Source organism: Python bivittatus, unplaced genomic scaffold (assembly GCF_059951505.1).
Source record: "Python bivittatus isolate LINGU-HERP-01145 unplaced genomic scaffold, Pbiv_v1 ctg000590_np1212, whole genome shotgun sequence".
Taxonomy (NCBI): Eukaryota; Metazoa; Chordata; class Lepidosauria; order Squamata; family Pythonidae; genus Python; species Python bivittatus.
In genome coordinates this window covers 1,959,719-1,986,390 of record NW_028277086.1, presented here as the reverse complement: position 1 = coordinate 1,986,390, position 26,672 = coordinate 1,959,719, and the positions used below count along the sequence as shown (strand labels likewise).

The 26,672-nt window shown below is 50.8% G+C and overlaps 1 protein-coding gene across 2 annotated transcripts in view; it reads left to right on the top strand.

Annotated features, from left to right (window-relative positions):
• Window positions 1-26,672, top strand: part of ZC3H3 (zinc finger CCCH-type containing 3) — a 210,494-nt gene that overhangs the window by 160,470 nt on the left and 23,352 nt on the right. For both annotated transcript variants that reach the window (XR_015797541.1, XM_088148865.1), the window contains exons 7-10: window positions 152-310; window positions 1,703-1,772; window positions 7,848-7,979; window positions 24,400-24,584. Coding sequence is in view for 1 of the 2 variants with exons in the window: in XM_088148865.1 (XP_088004991.1) it covers window positions 152-310; window positions 1,703-1,772; window positions 7,848-7,979; window positions 24,400-24,584 (546 nt within the window). In the remaining variant the exon portion in view is untranslated. The remainder of the gene's footprint in view (window positions 1-151; window positions 311-1,702; window positions 1,773-7,847; window positions 7,980-24,399; window positions 24,585-26,672) is intronic.

Below are 26,672 nucleotides of genomic sequence, written 5' to 3'. Positions count from 1 at the left end.
CCACATTGTTTCCTTTTCCACTTTTGGTTAGTTTAACTGTTTGTTTGCTTCATTCATTCATTATTTCCTTCCCTCCACCCCACCCCACCCCCAAAAATGCCTGCTCTGTAAGCTTGAGCTGTCCTGTGTGCTTCTCTCCCCCCCCCCTCAGCCGCGCCGTGCAGCGGAGTCTGGCCATCATTCGCCAGGCCAAGCAGAGGAAGGACAGGAAGAAGGAATACTGCATGTACTACAACCGCTTCGGGAAATGCAATCGCGGGGAGAGCTGTCCTTACATCCATGATCCCGAGAAAGTAGCTGTCTGCACCAGGTCTCTTCCGTTTTTCCTCTCCATCCCCTTTCTGCCAGCAGCGCCAAAAATTAGAGGGGGCAGCCTGAAGAGGAGTTTTTAGAAACATACCTGCTAAAACATCATCTAGATCCTTAATAAATTTTAGTTTTTTAAAAAGTCATTTGCAACTGGTTCTCTTAGCCTAAAGAGCGTGCAGAGATGAAACACTGGTCTGGATCCAGCAGGAACGGCCCTTTCTCTTGGCCGCAGACAGGCTCCAGGCGAATCCTGCAACACGGTCTGTCCGTGACTTCCTCTTTCTAAAAAGGAGGAGGTGTGCCCCTTCCTTCTTCACCAACCTCCTCGCGGTTCATTCCAGGCACTGATCGTGCCAGCAGCAACTCAGGGAGAGGTGGACTGCAGCGAGGCCAAGTGGATGAAGGCCAATCTGCCTTCATGGGCGGTCTGGGGACGGTAAATGCGAGGTCTAGTCTCCTCCAACCTGGCCTCCAGCAGAGAACAAAGCCTGTCATCCCTGGACAATGCCCATGCCCAAGGAGGAGGATGGAAGTTGAACCCCACTGCGAGAGGAAGGCTGTCATGTATAATCCTGAAACATGCTTTGCCAGTAGCATGAACTGGGATCTGTGCTGTTCTCTTAATCAGAGCGCCTCCCACGCCCCAGGTCTTGCCACTTGTGGTTGTTTCAAATCTGTTGTGGCCCAAGACAAAAGAAGTTAATTTTAAGTTACCCAGATTATCAACTGAAATGGCATAGAATCAAGGCATCTAAGTCTCCAGCAGGATCAGGGATGTCCATGAAATTTGGTCAAAAAAGTCAAGATGGCAGCCACGATGGTGGGATTGGAGCCCCGCCTGTTTTTAATGTGCATGCGTCACACGCAGATGTAAAGGCGGAGCTTCAATCCCACCATCACGGCCACCATCTTGACTTTTTCTGACTACACCTTGCAGTCACCCTGAAGAGGATGGTGAAGGAAACCATACGGGGAATAGGCGAAATGTGTGACTTGAATTTATTATGGAGGTGGGTAAAATCCTTTCCAGCAAATGTTTCCCCAAATCAGATCTTCTGTACAGACCTCCTGTCGGCCCCACGAGGTGGACCAGACTATGAAATCCACTCCACAGGAAGGCTAAAACTGATTTTTACTGAGAGTGGCTGTAATAGCATAATTTTGCAGGTCTGACTGTGCCGTATCTTCTCCTCCTCCTCCTCCTCGTTCTCTGGTGAGTTAGGGAGGCGTCTGTCTGAGCCACTTCCAAATGTTATCTGGACGTTCTGGACTTTTTAAAAATAAACCCTTTTCAGCCCCTTTTGCCTAGGCAATGGAGTCTGCGTATCCCCCTCAGATACCTTTCTCACTCTCTACGTCTCCTAAGTCAACCCTCTCTGTGGTCTCTTGACAGATTCCTCCGTGGCACGTGCAAGAAGACGGATGGGACATGTCCCTTTGCACACAAGGTTTCAAAGGATAAGGTTGGTTTGTCTTGGTCACTGAGCCACTCTGTGGAGGCAGCTTTTGCAGGGAGGGGTGATGTTTCTGACAGTTGCTAATCTCATTCATTTGGACATCACTTGACAAAGCTGTTCCGACTCGTTACAGGGCCACTTCCCCTAATGAGAGCAGAGTGTGTCTCTTGCGCCGACTTGATGTATTGGTGCTTTAGCACATTAAGCTGGGTGCCACTTGGCAGCACCTGAGGCTGCCTCCCGCTTCAGTAGGACTAGAGCAGCCGAGGCGCTGGCTAACCCAGGCATGCTCACACACACAGGCACACCCCCGTGCTGATTTGCACCTTGTGCCTTGATTGCTTTGCCATGCAAAAACCCCCAGTTTGAAGAACACGCTCCAAACTCAGCATTCTGGAAATTGATTCCAGGATCTCAGCTACCGTATTCTGAAATCAAAGGGTGAGATTTTGCTAAAAAGAAAAAAAGATGTATAACAATGCATTCTGTTCATCAAAATCCTGAAGATGTTCTAAGAACGTGCATCTTGCAGGAACCAAAACCCTGCATGATAGACAGGTTCACATTAGCAAAAAGAGGACCCAAAGTTTCTTGCACCACCCAGGCCTTGTGATGGACGGCAAGGATTCAAAGCTGTCCAGGCAAGGGCAATTGGCAGGTCTTTGGGGCAACCTCCCTCCCTCCCTCCCTCCCTCCAAGCAGGCTGAGAAGGTCTCAGCTCGGTCTGCACAGCTGCTGACCCACCAGGTAAAGCTGGCCAGATGTGCTGGCCATGATGAGAAACTGTTTCTTGCCCAGAGCTGCTGAAATGGAGCAGCTGGTTAAGTTCCTTCAAGGCTGGTTGGGTGGGGCGCTAATAGTGCAGGTTCCTGAAAAAGCAGGAAAAGATTTAAGTCTGCTTAAATCTTAGAAGGAGGCGGAGGGTCTCCATATAATTTCTGGAGAGGGGATGTGCTATATATCCGTGTTCTTTTTGTAGCAGCCTTATGGAGGTGGCTGGCCACTGCCTTCTCCCAGGATGTATTTGGACTTCCCAGTTTAGCCTTGGAATTTCCTGGTATTCTCCTATCTAGATTTAACCTTAGCTTGGGGGTGGGCTGGGGCGTCGCCTTTTGCTGTGACAAAGGGCACAGTTACATGAATAATATATGCAAGCTGCAGAATTCTTTCCCTTGTGCAGCTTTGTGAAAGGAGGCAGAATTTCCTTTGCTTTTCTAGCACAGGGTGATCCAACCCTGAGGCCTTCTTCTGGTGCCCTGAATGCGTTAACCGGCAAGCAGAAAAGGGGCGCCTTTGCTTCCCCTATTCAGTTTGGAGCGTCTGCCTGGGATTTGGTCAGACGAGTCGAGAGAGCTGCCTGGGCGTAGGTGAGAGCCCGTTGCTGGTGATTTATAGCCGAGGGAGAGCCGGCTGCCCGCAGCAAGGGGTGACTTCTGCACTTGCTCCTGTAGCTTCCTGTTAACCTGGTGATTACCAGGAAAGGTGGCGTCAGCCTCATTTATCAAACTGCAGCTGAAAGAAAGCAGCTGGTGAGTTAATTCCTCCTGCAGAAAAAGTAGCTCCGGCTACGTTTGGATGTTTCTGCAAACCTGGACGCCCCCGTCTCCAGATGAGCCGCTTCTCGAAAGGCACCTTTCCCATGCAGTGTGGGGCGCAGGAGATGGACCCGGCATTTTATCCAGGTTACTCTTCTGCCTCCCAGCCACCACCTGAGGCAGAATTTGCCTGCTGGACCTATTGTGAGATAATGCGCTTCGATTGTATGTTTCTTTCCTAATCAGTGGGCGTAAACCAGGTTCTCTTCTCCCGAGGGGGCCAGGTCTTGAGCTTGGGGCTGGCTGCTCCTCCCAGCCGAGCCTCTCTTTGCTTGAGTGGGCCGAGACGTGCGTCAAGCCTGGCCTCCAAGCGGCGTGGCAGGAAGGGAGCTGGCATAGTTCTGCTTGTGGCAGGTCCTTGGGCTGCTGAGAAAGGGAGCAGAGATCATCCTCTTAAGCCTCCTGTCCGGAGCTGTGAGTTTTCACCAACCGTAGGGGAATAAAAAAACAGTCCTAGTAGTCTGCCTCCTAGACTTAGGCCCGGGGAACAGATGCCAGAGGTGCTTCGTCATGAGTCTTTCCACTTTCCAAGCCCAGGGCTTTTGTATCTGTATCAGCTGGGTGGTGCTGATCCGGGGGTGAAAACAGCCAGTGGAGGGGTGAGCTTGGAGGGCTCCCGCAAAGAGGAGTCTCTTTCCTGTGGGGTCTCAACTGGGGACACGCCGCAGAACGGAGTGCCTTTGAACGAGAAGTTCTTTCACGGGAAGGAGAGGAGAGGAGAGGAGAGGAGAGAGCCGTCCATCGCTTGGCCTTGACTGAGGGTTTCTGGGATTGTCAGCAAGCCAGCAATTACTGTCCAGGTTGGCTTTGGGAGGTTGATGGATTCAGACTATCTTGGTGTGGTGGCCACAGGTGCAGTGCACTTCTGCACCCACAGTTCAGTGTCCCGGACTGCGGTGGGTTGAAGGAGTAGAACCCAGCACTTCTGGCAAGCAACACGGGACCTTTCCAGAGTGGTGGCCAGCTTGTTAAAAAGCCACCAGCCATCCAAATCACCAGGTTGTCCAGGCGTGGAGATCGGCCCTCTCAGGAAATCTGGCTGGCGGGGAGGCGGTTTTGTTGCCCCAGAGTCACAATCTATAATGAAGGGCCACAGCTTCATCTCTGTAGGGCTCTCAAAATGACTGAGATCGTAAAAGAAGAACTAGCCGTCTTTGGACAAAATCCACCTCTTGCGAGGGACAGGCAGTCCTGAGGTGCCACGTAGACGAGGTCACAGGATCCCAGCCCCCCCAGAAGGCTTGGTCCCCCTTCTCCAACCTGGCCCCTTTGGCCTGCTGAGCTGGGTATCATCCCAATTCTGGGGAGGGGGCTACTTGAAGGTTTCTCTAGCTGGAGACCCAGAGGGAGACAGGGAGCCTGTGGGGCATGGGCCCTTCAGCCCCTGGCCTCATCCCGAGCGGCTGTCTCAGCGGGCCCAGGGCCCGAGGCCTCCCACCCCTCGTCGCAACGGCTGGGATTGGAGACAAAGGTTAGTGGGAGGCTGGCGTTTGGGCTGAGGCAGGCTGCTGTTGCAACAGCTTTTCCCCTTGAGGGACTTGACAAGAATCAGCATTTTTCTCCCTAATAGAGCTTCAAAATTCTGTTGTGAGCAATTTGGAAATTCACGTTGAGTTTCGGGTTCATTAGCTGCCGGCTCGGAAAGGCGCGCGCGTAGTCGGAGCTGCCTAATATGGCCGCAGCGCACTAGTGCTTTGCATTAATGTTATTGTTATTTGCATGGACATAGCAGGGTGCAAACAAGGTTAATTGAAATGAGAACGGCGCTTCTCTTGGTAATGGCTCAGCCTTGACAGCTGGGAGGAGTTGAGTTTTGCATCAGAGTGGGCTTTATTATCCCTTTTTATTAGAGCTAATTTGATCTCTATATCAAAACCTACATTAAAGGCATCGTTTATGGTCACGCCATTGCCGACCAAAAAGACAGCCCCGGAGCCCTGTCCTTTATTTTAATGTCTGCAGTTAAAAGACAATTAAAAATAAACTCTTTGCTTTTAAAACTCCCTTTGTTTTCCGTGTGGCTTTTAGCCTTCTAGCTTGCTGTCCTCCCGCACTTCTCACACTAGTAAACTAACTCCGTGAAAGCCTTAATGTGTCCTTTGGCAGAAAGTTTTCTTCCCCCGCATTCACCGTTGCTGGCGCTTACGGTGCATTTGTCAATATTGGACGGAGGATACCTGAACCTGCAGGACGGCAGCTGAAGGTGTGAGCGGAAGCCTGGCTCTGCTGGGGGGGCGAGGACTGCGCGTGGAACTCCAAGTGCAGGAGTAGTCGGAGAGCAGACAGTGCCTTCGACGAGCCATCTGGAAGTTCAGGGAGTTAAGAGCCGTCTCCCTCGAGGAGGGAACTCATTTGTGGTAGAGAATCACTTGAGAGCATCGGGTCCGATGAGCCATTTTTCTCCAGGGGTCTCAGTGGGGCTGGTTCCTGGGGCCCAGCACCTTCTGTTAGCGCGATCAGAGATTGATTGGGAGGGGGGATTGCCTTGCAAATATTTACCTCCCCCGCCTTCACAACCGTCGCTGGGTTGCCAGAATTGATCTTCAGGGTTCTTTTATGATTGTGGTTTGCAGCATAAGTGCTGGGTAATCCCATATTGGTTTTTGCGTGCTGCCGGTTTTGTTTTGCTTACCGATGTCCTCGAGGGCTGTTCACAGACCAAGGCAACCGTAGCCAGCATTTGCCATAAATCACCAGGGCATCCTTCTTCAATGCCAAGAATCAAAGCCACTTTTGTCCAAAAGTTCTGGTCAGAGTTGACCTAAGGAACGGAAGATGCGGGGCCACTCCCCAGTTCCCTAGGGATGTGGAAGTCAGGGCTGAAGCTCTCCTCTGCAAGGAGATCTTGCTAAAAGGAACAAGAAAAAAGCAGCTTCTGATTTGGGGGAGGCCACAGCTACCCTGTTGTGCTCTGGCTCAGAGTTTCATGGGATGGCACTGTAGACAAGCAGCTCCAGTGGGAGGGGGCAGATGGGGAGGAAGTCAGCACTCCCTGATTGCTGCCGCTGCCGAGCCAAAGGCCATGCGTGTGGGGGGAGCCCCAAATTCTCATCCCCCCATGAGGAGCAAGCTGCTTCCTCACCCCCCACCCCCACTCCTCAGCTTCCCCTAGGAGACTGCCCTGCTGTAAATAACCAGGTAGAAGATCTTCGGGAGTGCGCAGCAAAGAGGGTGGCAGCTGTGCACAGGGCAGATTCTTTGCCAAGGATCTCTAGGAAAGGGAATCAAAAATGCCAAGATTGTAATGCTATTACACAGATCTGTGGTGCATCAGCAGTGGGAGAACTACACACAGTCATCAGCCCTTTGAGGTAGGCCAGGTCAGGAGACAGGCACTAGCAGAATTACTGGAACTCTGTTGTTATGGAGTATAATCACAGATTATCTCCCTCTCTCCCTCTCCCTCTGCCTCTTATAAGGGAGAGAGTCAAAGTGGGCCAGTCTTGAGTTTCTTGCTCACCCCCTCCTGTCTTTCTGGACTACGCCCATGTTTTTGTAACGGCTGCTGCATTCCTTCTTCAAGGCCATTTCCGTATTCCTCTACAGCAGTTCTTGTTGCCACATTTGAAAAAAGGCTATAAGAGATCTGGACAAAGTGCAGAAGGGGCAAGTGAGATGATCCGGGGCGCCAAAGCCTTCCCTAGGAGAACAGGCCGGAGCGCCTGGGGCTCTGGCTTGAAGCACACTCAGCTGAAGGGAGGCATCGTCGAGGGGCATAAAAGCATGCATGGCCTGGAGAAAGGGGTTCTCCGGGGCCATCCAGGGAAGCTGATTGGGAGGAGGCTTAGAACGCATAAAAGGAACAATTAAGTGCTTTGCGAAGAAATGTTCCTCACAAAGCACCTAATTCATTCCCACAAGACCTGGTGATGGCCACTAACTTGGAGGACTTTAAAAGAGATTGGAGGTCAGGTCTGTCAAGGGCATTGGTCTTGAAGACTACATGTTACCTCTGGGGCAGGGGCAGCACGCTCCCAGTTGGAAGGGAAGAAGGGCCATGGAAGGGCGTGTCTCTGTCTCCTGCTTGCAAGCCCCTGAGAAGCCCTTGGCTGGCTGCCATGAGAAACCAAATGGCAGACCAGGATAGGCCTTGACTGTTCTTTTGGCCTTTCTGCAAAGTGTGAAGAGCAGTGGCCAACTTCCCTGGGCCATTGGGAGGAGGCACTGCAAGCTTCAGAGTGTCTGCAGCAACATGACACACAAACAAAGGGAACAGGACTTGCGTGCCCCTTCTTGACACCCCCTTCCACGAGTGGCTCGGTTAGTCGTCTAAATACTTTAGACCAGCTTTGGAGCAAGTCTAATGCAGTTTTTCTTGGCCCAGCACTCTCAGATCAGCTGAACCAGAACTCCTGTCAGCGCCAGTCAGCATGGCAAAGTCTGGGGCAAACAAAGGGTCTGTTTTCTTTAGAAGGGGGAGGGGTTTTTTTCTGATTTGCCAAAGGTCCTCACTCAATCCTTTTCTCTCTTTGCTTCCCCCTTCCAGATGCCTGTCTGTTCCTATTTCCTGAAGGGAATCTGCAACAACAGCGACTGTCCGTACAGCCACGTCTATGTGTCCAGGAAAGCAGAGGTCTGCTCCGACTTCCTGAAGGGCTACTGTCCCTTAGGAGAGAAGGTGAGGGCAGGGGCCACGGATCCAGCTCGGTCTCAGCTTGTAATCCCTCTCCTTGCAAGGGCCAAGGCTGTAGAGCTCTTTTCCTTGAACCAGCCTGCGGTATAGAACGTGATCTCCCCTCTGCCATCTCCAGATTGTGACTAAATCGGGGAAGGAGGCCCCTTCAGTTAGTAGGTTTCCTCAGCATGTCAGGTGGTCCGGAGACCCATTTCTGTATTCCAAGCTGATGCAAAAAAAGAGCGCTCAGCAGGGCTACAATCTCTGGTGCTCATAATGTTGTTTCAGTGAATGTGGGTGTGTGAAGGTGTAATTGAACTGTAGGAGTCTAAGCAGGGGCCTACGTAGTCAAACATTCTCGTCTCACAATGATAAACAAGGCCCCGACGGAAGGCATAGAGCCAGGACATGAGGGGAGCAGTCCCCTCTTGTTTTTCTACTTCTGAGTTTAGAATTTCTACTTCGTCTCACTATGATTAAAAGAACTCTTTTCTTCCATGACCACTTTCTGTCTGTTGCTGCTCTTGGATTTGGGCATCAAGTGTTAGTAGTTTGATTTTCTTTTTAGACTTGGATTGTTTGAATGGGATTGTTTTCATTTATGATAAACAACATTAGGAGCCATTATGACTGAAGGGCTGTGTGTCATCAAATACGAGGGCACCCCCTCCTCTGATCGTGTCCCCAGTGAGCGAAACTCAAGAGCAACTGCGGCTGATGCTGGAGGTCATGCAGAGTCATCACAATTAACAGCCACTGATAGCCACATTCTGTGGATTTTTGTCTGGAAGAACATTAGAATGACATCAGTTTTCTTAGATCTACACCCCTGTGGATTTAAGCAGCTGATATATTAGTCTGGTGAGAGGAATAGACAAGAGTGCCTGTTGCATTATTGGATGGTTGAATTTGCCTCTCTTCAGCTTGAGAAAAGGCATGTCATACACCAGTGGATCCTTGTGAAGTCTGTGGAATACACTTGCACGATAAATGAAATGAATATGCTGAGAACAGCGTATTCTTTACATTCAGGAAAGGATATGATTTTGGCTGGAAGGTACAGTTTGCCTTCTTTTAGTTGGTGAACAAAAGCTGATGGTGGTATCTCCCAGGATGGCCTTTGCCCCAACAGGCTACATTATCCCACAACTAAAGAAATTGCTGGGAATTGTATGAGTTTCTAACTAATATGAATAAACGAATATTATTGGGACAATTTATTGGATTGTATTCCACTCTCACATATACCATGACTGGAGTGGTTTACATTCCATCAATAATGCCAGCAAAATTCCCAAGCAGTAGGATAAAAACAGCAGTAAAAACATCTCCTTTAGGGTCTCCAACATGTGGGCCACTTTAATCAGGGGCTTGTCTAACCCTGGGGAGACCTTAGAGTAGAATTCCGGAATCGTTTGGTGGAGGGGTTTGCCAGGCAAGCGTGACCCTCTGAAGGCTCTCCCAGGTTGGGCCGCTTGCCTTCCGGGAAAGCTTCTAGGCTAGTCAGGAGCTGGGTTGCTTCAGAGCTTTGACAATCAGCCTCTTTGGGTGACGCAGTGCACAGGGGCTTCTGGCTCTCTTGGACAGGTGAGATGGCACTGTGTCAGCCTTACCAGGTAAATCAGGCAGGAAACACAACCAGATCAGCTAATTCTACTTTATTGTATGGCTACATTAACAGAATCTTGCAAGCCTGAAAGCACATCTCTCCCCCTTCACCTTTACAGCCCAAGAAACTAGGGAGGGGGCTTCTGAGCCTCTCGCCCCACCCACTATCCAGGTGTGGGCTATGCCGTCTCTTATCTGACCATTCCCTTGACAGCATCTCTTGGCCCCGTCTCCCAAGGTCTTTTCCACGTACCATTACCCACTGCCTCTTTGCTTTTTCAAGTATTTGTATTAAAAGTAGACAACTTTAAAAACGGGCATTTTTAAAAATCGGTTTTAAGCAGTTAGCTGGCACAATACTGCAGCCCTGACATATGGCAGGGAAGCAGACCCAGGGAGGCCATGTGTCCTCCCTGGAAGCCGCTGACAGCTCTTGTGGGCAAGGAAGAAGCTGTTTTGACCTTTTCCTACTCACGGAGGGAAGGCAGCGCTCCCAGCACGTTACTGCATGTGGTTCCTGCACTCTGGCTGAAGGACTCGTGGTGGAGAACACCACCGGCCAACTTACGCTGATACGCAGAGCTGTATACCTCATGGAGAGACAAGCAGGATCGAGCAAGGATGTGCCCTTCAAGGCAGGCTGTGTGGCAACCTGAGAGAATGTTCTCGGCACAGGCCTTCCTCTCTGTTCCTCTGTGGTTGGTGCCATGTCCTGTCGCTTTTCTGCACCAGCTGACAGGCTGTTTATTTACCCAGGGTTGGGTTGCTCTTGTGTTCTTGACAACACTGCAGCCATCATTGCAACGGCAGTCTTTATGGTGTTACCCTGCTTAATTGCGTCTAGTTTGGGATTACTTTTAACGAAAAGCAGGCTAAAACCGTTATAAATAAACAGCCCCTGAAATCAGAGATAAGCCCTGCAGCGCTTCCTGAGGACAGGCGGGGGTAGCCCAGTGACTAACTCTCGAGTTTAACTGATCGGCTTCAGTAACCCTCGGTGCCTTTGGGCAAGACACAGCCTCCCGGCCGCGTTCCACTGCCCACAAGGTGGGAGCACATTTTGTACGTGGATGGCGAACCGGTACAGGGCAGATCTGGGAGTGCTGCCGATACGATTAAATCATGCCCTCCTTTGAGCGGGTCATGCGATCCACGGCTCTTGTTTACCGTTGAACCAAGCGCTGTCTGAGGACGGATGCGTCTGACCCTTATCTGGACTGGTAAATGGCTCTGGGAACATGGGTGACTAAAGAGAAAGTAAAAATGCAGTAAATAATTACCGTGCATGTTTACTATCCCGCACAGTCCATTTGTATCCTGTTCTTCCCCCCCCCCCCGAGTGTGGATTACCCGGCACGATCCTTGCAGTAGGGGGAGATCAGACCCCCTAGGCTGGAGCTCAGCACCTTCATCACCGCATCGCATTGCACGACTTCTGGAGACAACAATATTGTAAGGCCTGCCGAGGCCGTTAGTACAAAGGGGAGCTCAAGCAGGGACCTCATTACTCGCTCCCTCAGATGCTGCGCTGCACGAGCCCTCATTTTTTACTGTGTCTCCTCCTGAAAGCTTCCAAGCACCAGATTTAAATCTGGCCAAGAGATGATGCCTTACTTTGGCATCCAGGCAAACCCCCAGGGGTTAACGTCGTCATAATTTCATTCACAGAAACGCAGGATGGTTTGGGGGGCAAAGGAAAGCAATCCATTCTGCTGAAGGAGACCCAGGAGAATCAGGGCCTCTTTAAGAAGGACGGATACCTTCTGGATAAAGCCTCCGCTCCACTTTATTTTCCCTTCCACTCCATCCCAGCAAGCCCTGATCCCCCTAAATGAGACCAATCCTGGTTCCCGGTTCTGAAGATGAGAAGCGCACGAAACGTTCACTCCAGGCTGCACCCAGAAAGGCGCTCTCTTTCCCCGGCCGAGAAGCTGAAATTGCCAGATAGATCCAGTGGCACTCCAGAGTCCTTGTAACAACCTCCTTCCAGCAGATGTGGCATTCACATATAGTTAATGCTTCAGAAGGGCCCAGTTGCTGAGTTAATTAAAATCAGAGTTGAGTGGGCCAACTCCACCATCCTTTAGTTAGTGCTGACTGTCTTCAGGTATATGTGAAGAAGGAGAGGGGGGAGCATTCAGTTACTGGGGAAGGAGAAACCTTGCTGTGTCGGCATGTCAGCCATGGCTCGGGTTGATGTCAGGAAAAAGTTGCCCACAAGCACAGTATTGGGACAGGCCGTGATCTTTCTGAGTTGGGGAATGGCTGGGCTGAGAAACAGCAGAGCCAAGGGGATAACAGAAGTGAACAGATGTCCACTGGCTGCCAGTAGAGGAGGTTGAGTGAAGATGAACAGGAAGATGTCTTCTCCTCTCACAAAACTAGAAGGGTCTGACTATCCTTAAAGAGCAGCTGTGCAGAATCCGAGAAAAGATGTGAGGTGCCTGTTGTTCTGGAAGGTCCTGCTGACCAGGATCCTGTGCTCCCAGCATCTCTTTTGAACTAAGCAGCCCAGCCCAGAACACCCGAGAGAACGATGGGTGCCTCTGCAGGCTGGCTGCTTTGATTGACAAGCCCTGCCCCCTGGAGGCAGAGGTGGCCACCCCAAGAAGCCTTCTGGTTGACCCACCCACACTGGAGCCTGCTGCAGTTCTTATGGTTTTAATCATTTCCTCCCCCTGTCACAGCAAAATCAGCAACTTTTTGAGAGGGACCACACTCCGGGCTTTGGGCATCTAGCTGCAGGTTGTCCACATTGGGGTTCTCGAGAGGGGCAACACGTTTAGAATTTCAGGGGAGATCCATTGGAAGCTAGCAGGAGGATGACTGACAGCTGGAGTTGCAGGAGGAGGAGCCTCCAGGAGGTGGGGGTTGGCATCAAGACCGGCCAGCAGATTACCCTCTGCTAACGACGTTTTGCAGCTGAGCCCAAGCAGTGTCCACTTGTGTGGCAGGAGAGTGTCCTCCTAAATGAAAGCAGCGTAATTGGGTTGCCTTTCTACAGCCCTGGTACAAGGCACCCAGCTAGCATGTGTACAATTATTTTAAAATATTCCAATTTAAATGAAAATATAAAAGAGATATTTAGAATATTTATTCTATTAGTGAACGTGCTTACCGCATCACTTTTGGAGTGTCAGAAAAGCATTCTCCTACAGATGATGGATAGCAGCCTGTAATTATATGGGGGGTGGGGGGGGAATTGCTGAGCATGCCATATTTAACTGGGGAGAGGAAATACCCAGCCTGGGCCGTCAAGGGTTAATTTTATTCTCTAAATAATATAAAAAGTGCTGAGTCTGTTCCTTTTGCACAAAGTAGAAAGTCCTCAAATGGACCCCGGAGAGTTTATAATATTCTACTGAATCAAGTAAAAATGTTAACCTTGCTTCATAAAACGATGGCTTGTTAAAGATGCGCAGTCCCTTTTCGTGTGAATAATTTAGAAAGGGAGTAAATCTCTTCTCGTTCTCTTTCTCCCCCCTCTCTCTCCTGTGTCCAAGATGCAGCGCAGACCAGCTGTCTGCAGTTTTGACTTTCCAAAGGACAAAGGCAGGAGGGCGTGTGGGGCCTGGGCAGCCCCTCTCCTGGAGGCCATCGGGACAAGCCTTGGGGGAGCTGCTCCCAGGCCCTCCAGCCAGCCTCTGGCTTTCTGATGCTCCTGAATGCTCCAGGATGGGAAGGCGCAGACCCTTTTGCAGCGGGGCGCCTTCCCCATCCACTGCTTTCCCCTGGTGTCTGTAGACTGCCTGGAGAGGAGAGGAGCCTCCTTTGGAAAGGTTCCCTTGGAACTGCCTCTCTGCTCCTTTTTCCATCTGCTTCAGAAAGCTGCACCACCCTGTGACTTCCTGCCGGCCTTCTCTTGGTCACCCCCTGCACATTCCTGCAGTGTCTGCAGCCTCCTGCGCCCTCCCCTTGGCTAGGTCCTAGACTGGCTGCGGTCTGCCCCACCACCTCCCTGCGATTCCCCCTCTTGCTTCTTGTCCCCCCGGCCCTGCTTTCCAGAGGGCCACGCTGTGAGTTGCAACTGGAGAGCATTCCAACTCCTGCCATGCCCAATGACTTCGGAAGGGGTAACGCTGGCTGCCACAAGAGAACCCTCTGGCTTGAGCGATTAAACTGCCTGGGAGCTGAAAGGCTTTGGATCAGGGGGCCTACAAGGACTGTTTCTCCCCCACCCACCCACCCCCCGCCGCCCCCATCGATCTGCTTGGATGCTTGAGCGCTGCTGGGCCCAAAGGCTTTGCCATTGCTGCCTGTTTCCAGAGCTCTTTGCCTGCACAGGAAGCCCCCGATGGTGGCCCTTGGACCCACGCCCAGATTTTTTTTCTCACTGATGAACCATTGTGGTTGCCCTGGGTATTTGATAGGCTGTGTACCTGCTTATACGTTTCAGATTATTATGGATTGCCGTTTGTTGTGTTTCCTTTTTTTAGCTTCTGGCATGTTAATGACAGTGTTGGAAACTCCAGGTGGGGATAAAAGAGCAATCCTGCCCACCCACCCCAAATGTAGGGTTCAGCTACATTTTTGACACCTTTTGGGTGGGCTAAAAACCTCTCCGGAGCCAAGAATTGGAGCAGCTGCTTTTGGCAGGCCCCTGGACCCTCATCATCCAATACAAAGTGGGTTTTAAAGGTGCCCTTTAAAGCTCTATACAGGTAGTCCTCACTTACCGACCGTTTGTTCAGCAGCTGGTCGAAGTTACGACGGTGCTGAAAAAATAACTTCACGGCCCATTGGCAACCTTCACGGTGTCCCTCAGTCATGTGATCGCCATTACAGTCAGTGCGTGTCCTGTGCCTGACCTGTGTTTTTTCCCCCCTTGCAGAGCAGAGAGATTGGAGTCTGTAAGTTGTTTGCATAGTGTGCCAGTGGCTCCCAGCCCTGGGCTGCGGCACGATTGCATTGCTTTTGATGTGTACAAAACAGTAAGCAGGCGCTGGAGTCTTCCAAAGGACTGGGGAGCGGTTAGGAGGCAAACCCAAAAGCCGAAGGTGTGAAGCTGACTAGTCTTGCCTCTTTCCAGCCGGAAAGCACAGTCGCGGTCACTGATTGCCCACTTAGCGACTGCTTTGCTTAGCGGCAGAGTTGCTGGTCCCAATTAGGGTCGTTAAGCAAAGACTACCTGTACTGCATGGGGCTGGGATAGCGGAAGGAATTTGGGCTGCTGGGAATGGCCCCTTAAGAGGGGACTTTCCTGGAGCTGCTTTCAGGCTCTAGAACCTCACCCTGGAGCGGCTGCCTGGCCAGGTGCATCTCTTAAGCCAGCTTTTGAGTGGTCCAGCCGGTTGCGTTCTCTTGCTGCTGGCGAGGGCAGAAAGATCCCGGCTTCCTGCCATGGAGGGTTGCTTGGGGTGTGGCCCTTTGCATGAAGTCACTGCCCTGGCCTAGCCGAGTGGGTCATGGACCTGGGAGGGAAGGGCGTCTTGTGCCTCACACGCTCAATTTGCTCTTCCACCTGCAGAATTAAAGCTCGTCTTCAGGCTTAGTTCAAAGGCGAGGGGCCTCAACTACTGGAAATGTGGTCCGTGCTGCTCGGTTTGGGTGGGTGTCCTGCTTCCAACAGGCTGCTCGGGGGTCCAGCCTTCCTGCTTCTTGGCCACTGCTCTGGCCATTTCCCTTCACACCAGGAGCTGCAGTTCAGAGACTGTCTCTCTCTCTTGCTCCCCCTCCCCCTTCTCTTCGCAAGACCCCTATTTAAAAAAAATCCATTATTATTTAGAATGTATTGCACGCTCTCTCTCCTGTGTCTGAAAGTACCTTTTTAGATCATTTGCGCTGGGCTTCTCTTGATTGGTAAAATCAACCTTAGCTTATCTCATAAACTGTAATTGTCTTCTATGTGGGAGTTTTATGGAAAACAATGCCAATTTGGCCAGTCCCGGTTCTTCGGTTGAAATGAGCTGCCTTGAGTTAAGAAGATGGATTCCTTCTCTCTTGCCTTTCCCATTTCCACTCTCTTTCTGCATCTTCCATTTTCCCCCCACAAAATAGAGGCAGGATCTCACCTACTGACTTAAAAGATGGTGGCTTTTCCTGGAGCTCCTCTAGCAGTTTAGAGCCCATTCTAGAACTGGGGGAAGAGAGGGCAGAAGGACTTTTTGCATTCAGATGGTCAAAGGGCAGGGCCAGAGCACAAAAGTCAGCAAATTGCAAATGTCTATTTTCAGGGCTCTGCAAAGTATTGAAAGTGTGGAGGTCATGAATGTAGGTCATGAGTGGGACTGAGAAAGAGGCTTCTTGAAACCCGTCCATCACACCACGGAATGCCTGTATTTGCCAAACATCCTACAACTGAACAGAAAAAATGTATTCTGTCACATGAAGGTCTGCTTTCCCGTACCTGCTGAATTACAAACAGCCCAACTCCATTTTAGCCGTTACCTGAACCAGGGCTTTCTAGTCAGTCAGTCTTACCTGCCCTGATTCAGAAGGCTTGGTTTGGCTTTAGACCCCAGACTGTGTCCAATTGTGGTTGCTTTCCGGAAGCCAACAGATGTGAGGCTGGCTCTGCCTTAGCGATACCAGGGACAGTGTTGGGCACAAGCTGGTACAAAACCCATTGTATGATCACAGGGCATCTAGTTGGGTTCCCAACATGTCAGAACCGTGGCTTTTGGAGGAAGGTTCTGGTGACAGAAGATGGAAGCTCTTTTGATATTGTCTTCAGGTTAATGTGGCAGAGCTGCTACCGAGCTAGGCCAGGGAGGTGCTTCTCAGATGCTCAGGAGAAGGACAGTTCATGGGGGGCCTTGTTCTTTCTGCTGGACCACATTGTTCCATTTCTTTGTGTGAGGAATCCAGAGGAATAACTGACCTTCTTCCAGGCAACTCAGCGGAGTTGAAAGGCTGTTCCGTTTTCCTTGTGTGGAACGTCTCTTTAGGCCTCTTGAGAGGAGAACCTCCAGATGCAATCTCTGAAAAGAAGTCTCAACAGCCAGTTGCAAAGCCTGTTCTCTTGCCTCTCCTGCTGTTCTAAGTCTTTCCAGGATACACGTTGCTTTCCCTTGGCAGCTACTCCAGTCTTTTGGACTACAGGTCCCATCATTACCAGTCAGCCCAGCTATTGATTCTGTTGCTCGAGGGTTTGGGGAATTGCAGTCCATCACAGCTGGAGGACTCCAAGCTGGGGAGAGCTGAGCAGCAGCAGATTAGGTGTGTGCAGTGCACTAAATTGTGGTTTGCACAACATCCTACATTTTAAACCATGCTTCCTAAATCACGATGGCTGGGTTACACTAGACTACATATTAGGTCACAACAGTGGTGCCCAGGTGGTGCCTGCCCATCTCCCTGCCCTGCCCAATTAGCTTTAAAAAAAAATTACAGAAAGGAGAAGCCAGCACTCTATGAAGCATCATCTATATTTCTAACAAGGCTAATGATCCCAGAGGCATTCTTTGAAAATAGAGGAGTGGGTGTCTACAGCCCCAGGCCTTGTTTGGCCCCCTGCCCAAGGGAAATACAGTCAAAAGTAGAGAGCCTCAGGGGTGGGCGGGGAGGAGGAGGAATTTGGAGCGGCTGTGTGCACCGTGGCATCCATTTTGTGAGAGCGCTTTTCACATGCTCTCAGAATGCAAAGTGTGGCCCCAAAGGGTAGAGGGCCTCTGAGGAAGAAGCACCCCTTTTGGGGAATCAGCAGCCCCTGCTTCTTCCTGCTGCTCTGCTTTTGTTGGGGTGGTGGGGTTCCTCCCTTCTTGATTAACCCTCCCAGGTTCATTCACAGCTACAGGAGGGAAGGCGGAGTAGGACCAAGACGATAGCCGGGTACAGGCTTGCGTTTTTCTTGAGCACTGAGCGCGCACTCCGAGTCAAAACTATCATCTGATTTCTCACCCGACCATCCCTGCCTCTCTGACTGTAACCGCCAAGATACCTCTTATTTACCCGCCACTGTAAGAGGGTAATGAGGGCTCCTACTGCTTCCTTAATATAACTGTTGCGTCTTCTGTGACTTTCAGACACTTATGCTGTAAATGTTGCTTATTGGTACAAATCGGAGCTGTTTAATAGCTTGGGCAAATTTTGATATAAAAAAAGAGCTGAGAAGGAGAGGAAATCCTCTCCCTTGATAAGCATCTGCAACTGTGTCCTCCGTAAGAGAAGCCATGGGCACGCCTCTGTTTTCTGACCCCGATTCTCACTCGGGATGTGTTTCTTGAATGAGGCGCTGATGCGGTCCACACTGTCAGCAGTGGACAACCCTGGGAACCCGGGGGGAGTTCGAAGCCTGGCCCCAGCTAGGTAGCCCACCCCGTTGGATCATTCCTGGTGAAGCGACGCCTCCAGCGTGTGTCCCTTCCGTCCAGGCTGCAGACCGGTTTCAGAGCTGGGAAACAGGCCGGTCTCGAGACCAGCTCCTACTCTCTGGCTGCAGGTGGCGGTGCAGATGCAGAGACTGGCCGGAGAGGCTGCGCAGGGTCAAAATGCTCCCGTCGCTGCTGATGCATCTGCCTTTGCCGGCGACTCCCTCCTCAAAGGCCACCCATGCTGCTCTGCCCTTTCTAAGGTCCTGATGTCACTCGAGATCTGCCCCGTGACAATATGTTATGACATGTGGGCCAGTCTTTTTAGTTATTTATATAAAAGGTTTCTCTCTCACTTGCTTAATGCATGTAACTTCACAAAAGTCAGCTTGCAACACTTAAAATGGGGATGAAATAGAAAATGTTAAAAGATGGAGAGGAAAGAGAGTGGTTTAAATGTTAACCAAAAGAGCAGTTATGGAGTATCTGGTAGTAATTGTAAAGTAGGCAGAGGGAGGAGGCTTCTAAAATGTATGATATCCATCAAAATAGTGCCTTTTGGAAAGGAAGGTCTCGATCCACTGGTGGAATACTAGCTGGGACCCTTCTAAAGTAGGAAGTATGGCCATGGAGAAGGATTTTCTGATAATTTTTTTTTCCTAACTTTCCTCTTAAATGCATTATTCATCTCTGGAATGAGAGAAAGCAGGTCTTGACCACCATCTGTGTGACATCCTTTCAAGGATGTGAAGAGGGCTGTCCTGTCCCTCCACGTTCTCCTCCTCACAAGGCGAGAAGTGTTTGGTTCCTTCAGTGTCTCTGTGTGAGCCTGTCCTCTTGGTTCGTATCTCTTCCATTTTTTCTGAATCTTTCTTAAAATGCAGAGCCCCAAACTGGACGCAGTAGCCGGGGGGGGGTCTGGTCAGTGTAGAATAGACTAGAATAGAACTGTTCCTTCCTGGGATTTAGAAACTGTCTTGATTTGAACCAAGATTTATAAATCCTCAGTTGCATTTCCCCTCACCCTGAAGAATCCATATTTGGCACCGGCCTCAGGGATGGGCTGCACCAAATTTTCAAGCTAGAGACCCTGAATCAAGGAGGATCTTGTGCTTCTGCCAGTCTGTGGCTTGTTGAATAATTTCCATGTTGATGCTCCTCATCTGACGAGCTTTTCTCAAAGGTGCCTCCTTACGTTTCAGTTTGCCAGAGTCTGATTTTTCTTCAAGGGCCTCACCAACAGGGTTGCAAGGCAGATACTGCTGCAGATCCGTACAGGTGAGCGGGCACTGAGGCAACTGATCCTCCGATTTGCTCCTCTGTGAAAGAACGCACTGAGGACACCTTGCCCCGTCAACAGATGGGCAATTCAGCGGAAGGGAGAGGAGGAGGCCTCCAGTTGGAGAGAGACTCCAGCTAGGAATAAAATGACAGAAAGGGTTGGGGCTGAGAGACAGTCTGAATGGCTGCATTTAAAGAATAGAGGATAATACTCGCGTGCCTTTGTCATTCCATTTCAAATAATTGTGTTTAAAGCCACATTCCGTTAATGGAGGACTATTAGATAAAGGCGACTGGGTGTCCCCTCTGAAGGACAGTTGGGTTGTAGCAGCCCCAAAGCATGCAGGTCTTGCTCGGAGGGAGATGTTTGTGGTGTGGTTGTCTCAATGTGACTCTACAGCAGTGTTTCTCAGCCTTGGGAACTTTAAGATGTGTGGACTTCAACTCCCAGAATCTGGCTGGGGAATTCTGGGAGTTGAAGTCCACACATCTTAAAGTTCCCAAGGCTGAGAAACACTGCTCTACAATTATAAATGCCAACAGCTATTTCTGTGGCTTGGGCTCAACGGCATCAGACTTTAGTTGCAGGGACGTGATTTCTATTCACTTTCCCCCTTTGTGCATTTGTCACAGACCATGATCTGCCCGGCATCCGATTTGCAAGAAAGGTGTGGGATTTGCTACGTGTAGCTCAACTCAGGGTCAGTGCAGCCCGCCGACTTCCTTCTCGGCAGCCCCCGGCCTCGCCTGGTAACCCGTTCCCACTGGCTTAGGAGGTTCAGCAGTCAGCCTGTGTCGCCTTTATGTCTTCCCTCCCGCTCTGACTGCCTGCAGGGTGAAAGCCTAAACTGTAACTTCCGTGGGGAGGAAGACGTGTCTCTCGCTCGGTTCAGTCAGGCTTGGGTCAGAGGCCTCCTTGCCAACCCTGCAGAGGTGCAAATCTTGCTGACCCGTAGGTGAAATTCAGCGTGCTTTTGGGAGAAGACAAGACGGCGCGTATTACAGACAAGGGCCTGCCATCAGCTGCTTTCGCATTCACTTGGCTTGAAATTTACCTGCCACGTACGTGGTGGCTTTGTCAGTAGGTTGGATTTGGACCCAAAGGCTATAGCCAGGGCCCCTCAGAGAATGGCAGTCTTTGTTGTCTTTGGGCAGGAAGGACTGACCGTCGCCTTTGTCCCTCCAAACCAGTATTTCTATCCTTCCTTCTTTCCTGTTTTTGTTGTATATCTATCAGTCAGTCCATCAGACAAACATGGGCCTGCACATCCCTGGCCCACAGCTGTTCAAATGTAAACTGTAGTTGAGAAAAGTGGTTTGAGTCCCGCAGAAGGTCCAGATCTTCCAGAGTGAAGGGCATGGAATAATGGATTTCAGTTACAGGAAGGCAGATTGTGATTAAACGTTAGGGGGGGAAACATGCTCATTGTGGGAGCGGTCTGAGAGTGGAACCGGCGATGCGGAGAGTCCGCTGGGGGGCTTAAGCTGTAATTTGGATTCCTGGACCGAGCAGGAGTCCCCTTCCACCTCTCCATAGGGCCAGAGTGATGCTGCAGGCCACAAGTGCGCGCAACCTGGCTGGGATGAAGCCAGAAATTCCCACCGTTCTCGCAAGCTGCTGCCAGAGCAGGATGTCTCTGTGTGGCAGCCTCAGACAAATCCTCCTTTTGATGGGTTGCCTTTCTTAAGCTTCCCGAAATACAGCTAGAGTTTGAGCCGGGTTCTCACTGCTCTGCCACTCCCCTCGTGACCAGTCAGTTTCGAAATGGACCTCTGGCCCGCTTGGGAAAGCTCAGGCTCTGGGGGCAGGATGATGGCACAGCGGAAGAAATGGAGGGTGGACAGCCGCCCCTCCCTCTCAGCACGTCTTTGGGGGTGGGAGTTCTCGACGGGGAGTCGCTTCCAAGATCCAAGGGAACCCCTCTGAATGTCTGGCAGCGCCTGAAAACCCAGAGTTGCCTCTGATGTTGGGAGGCCCCCTCCGTTCTTCCTTCAAGACCCAGTGATGGAGGGACCCCCCCCCTCATTCCCCACCCCTGCCCGGAACTTCCTGCTGGATTTTCCTCTGCTCTTCAGGGAGCAAAGGGAGTATTTTGCTCTTCCTTTTTATGGTGTAACTGGCTGGCCAGCCGGCCACGATCTTACCAAAGTGGTAAAATTAGCCACCCCGACAGGTGGACGGGATCAAATGTCTCAAGGAATGAGATTGCCCCCTTGCACCATTAAGCCTCCTGCTCCTCCTCCTCACCTCAGCTGACGTGCATGAGGCTTACGGTAACCGAATCCCCATGTTTTGTTGGGCACTGCCCAAGAGGCCGGCACGGATCATGAGCGCATAGTTCTTCCCATCATGCAATTGGGCACCTTGTTGGGAGTGGCGGGGCAGTGCTTTGCTTCTGGCTAGAATCAAAGAAGAAAAGTTGCCCCCCCCTTCGATGTGACCCAGGCCCCCCCGATTGACGTCTTTGCGCAGGAGGGGAAGAATGGCATGGACAAGGAGGGCGGGCATTGTTGCCATTAGCCGGGGCCAAGCCAAGCTAAGAAGTCATTAGAAACCTCCGGGCAGGACGTAGCCCTGGAATGAGTTACGCGCCAAGCTGGTTTTCTTTTCTGTATAGCAAAGACGCTGGTAAACAGATCCTACTTTGCGTATTAGCCAGGCAGCGTTACATATTTTCTGTGTAGGAGTGCCAGGGTTTTTTTTCAAACCCCCCACCGCAAAGGAGGGGTGATGGTGGCCAGAGCAGAGGAGCAAAGATTAGAGCAGGTTGAAGAGGGAGAAAAGCCCTCGGCACTCAGGGCCAAGGTGGCATCTTCACTTTCTAAAGAGGGGCTGGAAAAGAGGAGGGGCACCCTGTAAATGCTCAGGCCTGGAGTGGGGCCTCTGTATTTTTAGTCTGCCTCGCATGGAGGGCCTCTCCAGACACACTTTTGGGCCACTCCTGTATCGGCTCCAGACCAGCCTGTCCCATGACGTCAGTTCAGTGGAGGAATTGAGTTGTCCTTGCCATTAAGATACCACAGCTTCTACCTCCATACATATGTACACACATACCCAGGATCCCAAAATTGCTTTTAAATACCTGCAGCAGAATAGCAGCGATCCAAGCCTCCCCCACCCCTCCTTTGGCTACTCAAAATTTTATGCTACTGAATCAAAGGTTAGGTTTATATATCACACTGCCATAATGTAGTTTGTTTGGCTTTGCCCAGCTGTTGTGGTTCTTGAGCCCTGGTTGATGTTGTGTGAGTGTAGCCCGTGATGGATTAGTCAGTAACCCCAGAGGACGCCTCCTCAGGATACGTAAGAACTCTGATGGATAAACCAGAAGCAAAAGGAGACACTTCAAAGGAGGCCTTCCCATTCCACCGTGTCTGAAAGTGGACCGCATATGCGTAAATTTAGCTCCACACATTTTGATGTAATGTCTTCCCATATTTCCCGGAGAGGACTGTGACCATAATCCTATCTCCTTTTTGTCCATTTTTGGTCATGTTTCAGCAGCAAACAGCGGCACATTCAGTACATCCTAATTCCCTCAGGTAATCCAGGCAACAGCCAGCTTCTAACAATGAATGGTACTTCCCCTGAAATGAAAGCTCCTTTAGCCAGATGCCTCTGCTGGACACCTTTGGGCCTGGCCTTGGTTCTGGTGGCTCCCCTCCCAGCCCGCCCTGGCAGTAGACCAGCTGGAGCTGAGGCCTCCTGAGCGCAACCCATCCTCCAGCATTCCCACCACACTGAGGCTCTCCTTTGGTCTTGAGGCAGAGCTGGTGGATGGCCACAGCATGGAGGGAGTGGGGAGGGAAAAGATAAAATCCATGGCTGGTAAGAGAATGAGGCCAGACTTAGAGGAATGGAAGAAAGGGAGAGGACGACCCTCCCCAGGGAAGCCCTAGTGCTCCTGCCAGGTAGGATCATCCATTGGCATTTGAGAGAATTCGGCTGATAGCTCTTCCTTCTTCATCCCCTTCACCCTGCAAACTCCTTGTTCCTAGAGCAGTTTCCTCTATTTCATTCCACAACCATGTCCCTCCTTGTCTTATAGTAAGGAAGTCAACTTTGGACATCAGGAGATGCCTCAGAGCTGACCCTGCCTCAGATGCCTCCAGAGCTCTAGACTCCTCAACCTGCATTTCCCCACTTCGGAGTCCTGAGCAGACCCCAGATTAATGTGCTAGTGCTAAGGACAGAATATTGCCAAGGTATTTGCAATCGCAAAGTGATGATGACCCATGGGATTATTGACACCCTCTTGATTGGCTTTCTTGCCAGTCTCCTTCAAGGGAAGCAGCAGAGAGAAGTTTTGGCTGCAGTCATCTGGGGTTGGAGCAGTTCACTCACTCCAGATCAGTGGCTGAAATATCAGCCTTAAAAAAAAGAGGGTGGAGGGGGAAATGCCATCATAAGGTTCTATATACAGCCCATGCAATTACTGAACAGGGCTTGTCCAGCTCAAGCACTTATATCAACACCAGGCATGCAGTGATCGCAGTGGCTAAGTTAGCTTCAACCTTCTGCACCTCTGTCCTCCATAGAAGTTGGACTACAGTCCCCATAACTCCTAGTCAGTCAACCCCTTGCTTCACTAGTTTCTGAGATGCATTTTCTTTCTGGAGGCTTTAGTGCTCAATGTTCATCATTTTCCCTTCAAAATAGAAACAGGCCATGCTATGACATCAGAACCAATAGGTGGGCATGATGGTACTCTGGTTTTCTAGGGAGGAGATTGAGAATTGTTTAATAATGATATGCAAACATATCAGTTTCATTCTCAGATCATTCTTTTACCAGTTCAGTCAGTGGGTGAATGCTTCTGGGAAACCTTTCCATGACATTCGCTGCAGGCTACCTTGGCATTTTAAATATGTGGATTCAGCTTGAGTTTGGCACATGCTGAACCATCAAAATTACACACACACACACACACACACACACACAGAGGCACTTATATGTCTTGCATTGTCCATGTCAACATGGACTGGTTGGATGTGCAATTCGACTCCTAGTTCATTGGAAGCCACATTGTTAATTGCCTTTGTGTTTCCAGCCCATAAAAGGTTAGCTGATAATGTTTGTTGGCTGTAACATAGATGCTGGACCCTGTCCCCGTTTAGTTTCAGAGCTACTGCAGGCTGGCTGGGGGCCAGCTTTGGGAAGCTACCGCAGATACTTGAGCATGTCCATAGATGCCTGAGCTCATTCTTTGGAGAAGCTCCAGAAGGACCTCCTTGCCTTTCTCCATAGGTTGATTCATGGTGGACCTTCTTGGCTTTCTTTTCAGTGCAAGAAGAAACACACGCTGGTGTGTCCAGACTTCTCGAAGCATGGCGTCTGCCCCAAGGGCTCCCAGTGCAAACTGCAGCATCCCCAGAAGAAACGCCTGGCCAAGCAACCCAGCATCAGAGATTCCTGCCCACCTGAGGACTCAGCACCTGAGCGGGGAAACTATGCAAACCAGACTTCAAGGTAAGGAGGCTCAAGTTCCTCAGGAGCTGCCATCCCTCTGTCTGCTCCCTCACGGTAAGCCTGGACCCATCAGAGGAATGGGTCTCTTTCCCTTGACTGGGCTGACATCACTGCTGTTCTTCTTTGCCTTGGCCCTGCAGACCTGGCGGGAGCCTTGAAAAGGGAAGGTGTCTGAGAGGTGGCCTAGAGTTCGTGCAGAGTGTTTCCCCAAACCAAGGCAGTCGGGGCCCCTGCTGCTGCTTTGCCTAGACAAGCTCTTTCCTTGGGACATTTTGCTCTTGAGAAGCAAGTCCTCGTAGCCAGCGGGGAGACCAGTGTCTGTAGGAAGGCCCACGAAAGGGCGTGCGGCAGTCGTGGAATGGGGTGGATTTAGAAGCAAGGTGTCCTGGATCCACAACCCTCATTTTTCAGCCATTCTGGGTAACAGAAACTGGCCCAGCGAAGGATGGGGCCATCTTCTGATAATCTCCTGCTGGCTCCCCCATAGCAAGAGAGCAAATCAGATTGTTGGCGAATTCTGGCCCACGTTTCCCTAGGCCTGTTGTGCTCTTGCTTTATTCCCGAGGGGAGACTCTGATTGTATTCCAGCCCTGCTAGCCGCCAAGAGATTACTGCTTCCACAGCGCGAGCCTGTGTGCAGAAGGAACTCCGTTTCTCCCACAGCTGATCTGTCTGTTGTCAGAGCCTGGGGCATTTCCGAGCCTTAGATCCTACGTGTCGAAAGTGATCTATAAATCTTCCTGGCCTAAGAAGAGAAGGGATGATGTCTCCTGCCAGAGAGCAGAGGAGGCCCCCTTAGTCACATCGCTCTGCCTCATAGCCTTTGGAATTGGGCCATGGAAGCGCAGGGCTCTGCTGAGAGGCCGGAAATCAACCAGGAACGCACCGCGCACGCGGAAGAGTCCTGCAGCCCCCTGCACTCAGCAAGGGTGTGCCAGGCGACCAAGCTCCTGTGGGCTGAATTAGAACCACCGTTGTGGAAAGGACTGAGCTGCACTGACAAAAGCCGCATGAAAAAGTATTAGGCCTATGCCCTGTTTAAACAAGGCAGATTAAGAAAATATTGTACTTTCTTTGCTTTTTTTTGAAATGATGCAAGGTGGAAAAAGACATGCATCGATCAGTGGAATTCTGTTGACCCTGGAATCCTCAAGACCTTCTCCTGTCTAGAGGCTGGGAAAGAATCACCCGCTTGCTTTCAAGCGTGCATCTGTGGCCCTAAAGGCTGAAAAATGCTTCTTTAAAGAAAAAGAACCCTGAGATTCTTAGGAAACTGAGTTGTGTGTCCAGTTGCCGATTCTTTTTTGCATTGATTTGGTGTTTACCTGCCAGGCTTGTGGCCACAACTTGGAATGCCAAAACATTTCTGGGCGACAGCTTCACTCTGCAGTTGGAGCTGAAGCCGGAACGTCTATTTCTCCCTGCAGCTGCTCCGTATCAGAAAGAGAGGTTCATAGGAGGGATGGGGGAAAAGGTGGGGAGTTAAGGTGTTTGATTCCCACTGCCACCTCCTGGGGATGTGTATGGGTGTGGGTTACACCCATACACACGCGCTCGCTCAGAAATCTAGCATTTGCAGGACAGGTCTTCCCTGAAACACACTCTGCTCCTTGATATTCCAGTCCCCAGTATTTCCATCTGGTGCTGCTCTCGCGAAGGTAGTGCCTACTTTGAATCATCATCACCACCATCATCTAATATGATAATCAATCAAGATAGAAGATATATTTATCTGATTTAACCTGAAGATTAAGCCGTGTAGTTTAGACTGCTGTATCTAGTTTTTTTTCTGCAGCCTGCAGCCCAGAACTTGGCTCTATCCAATCTCCGTCCCGCAAGGAAAATGCTTTGACCCAGCAGGCCAATGAACTAGGAGAGGAGCAGTAAGGTCCCCATGAGAATCCAGGGCAGAAGAACGTGGTAACAACGCAGGGGTACTCGCTAGCTCTGCTGCCCTGCATGGGCACCATCAGTGGGATCCGCCCTCAAGGAAGGCTGACCGATGGGTTCTCCAGCAGGCCGTCGCGAGAGCTTTCCTCTAATTAGGGAGGGTCACCTGTGTGGTGCCTGTTCCTTGCACCTTCAGAA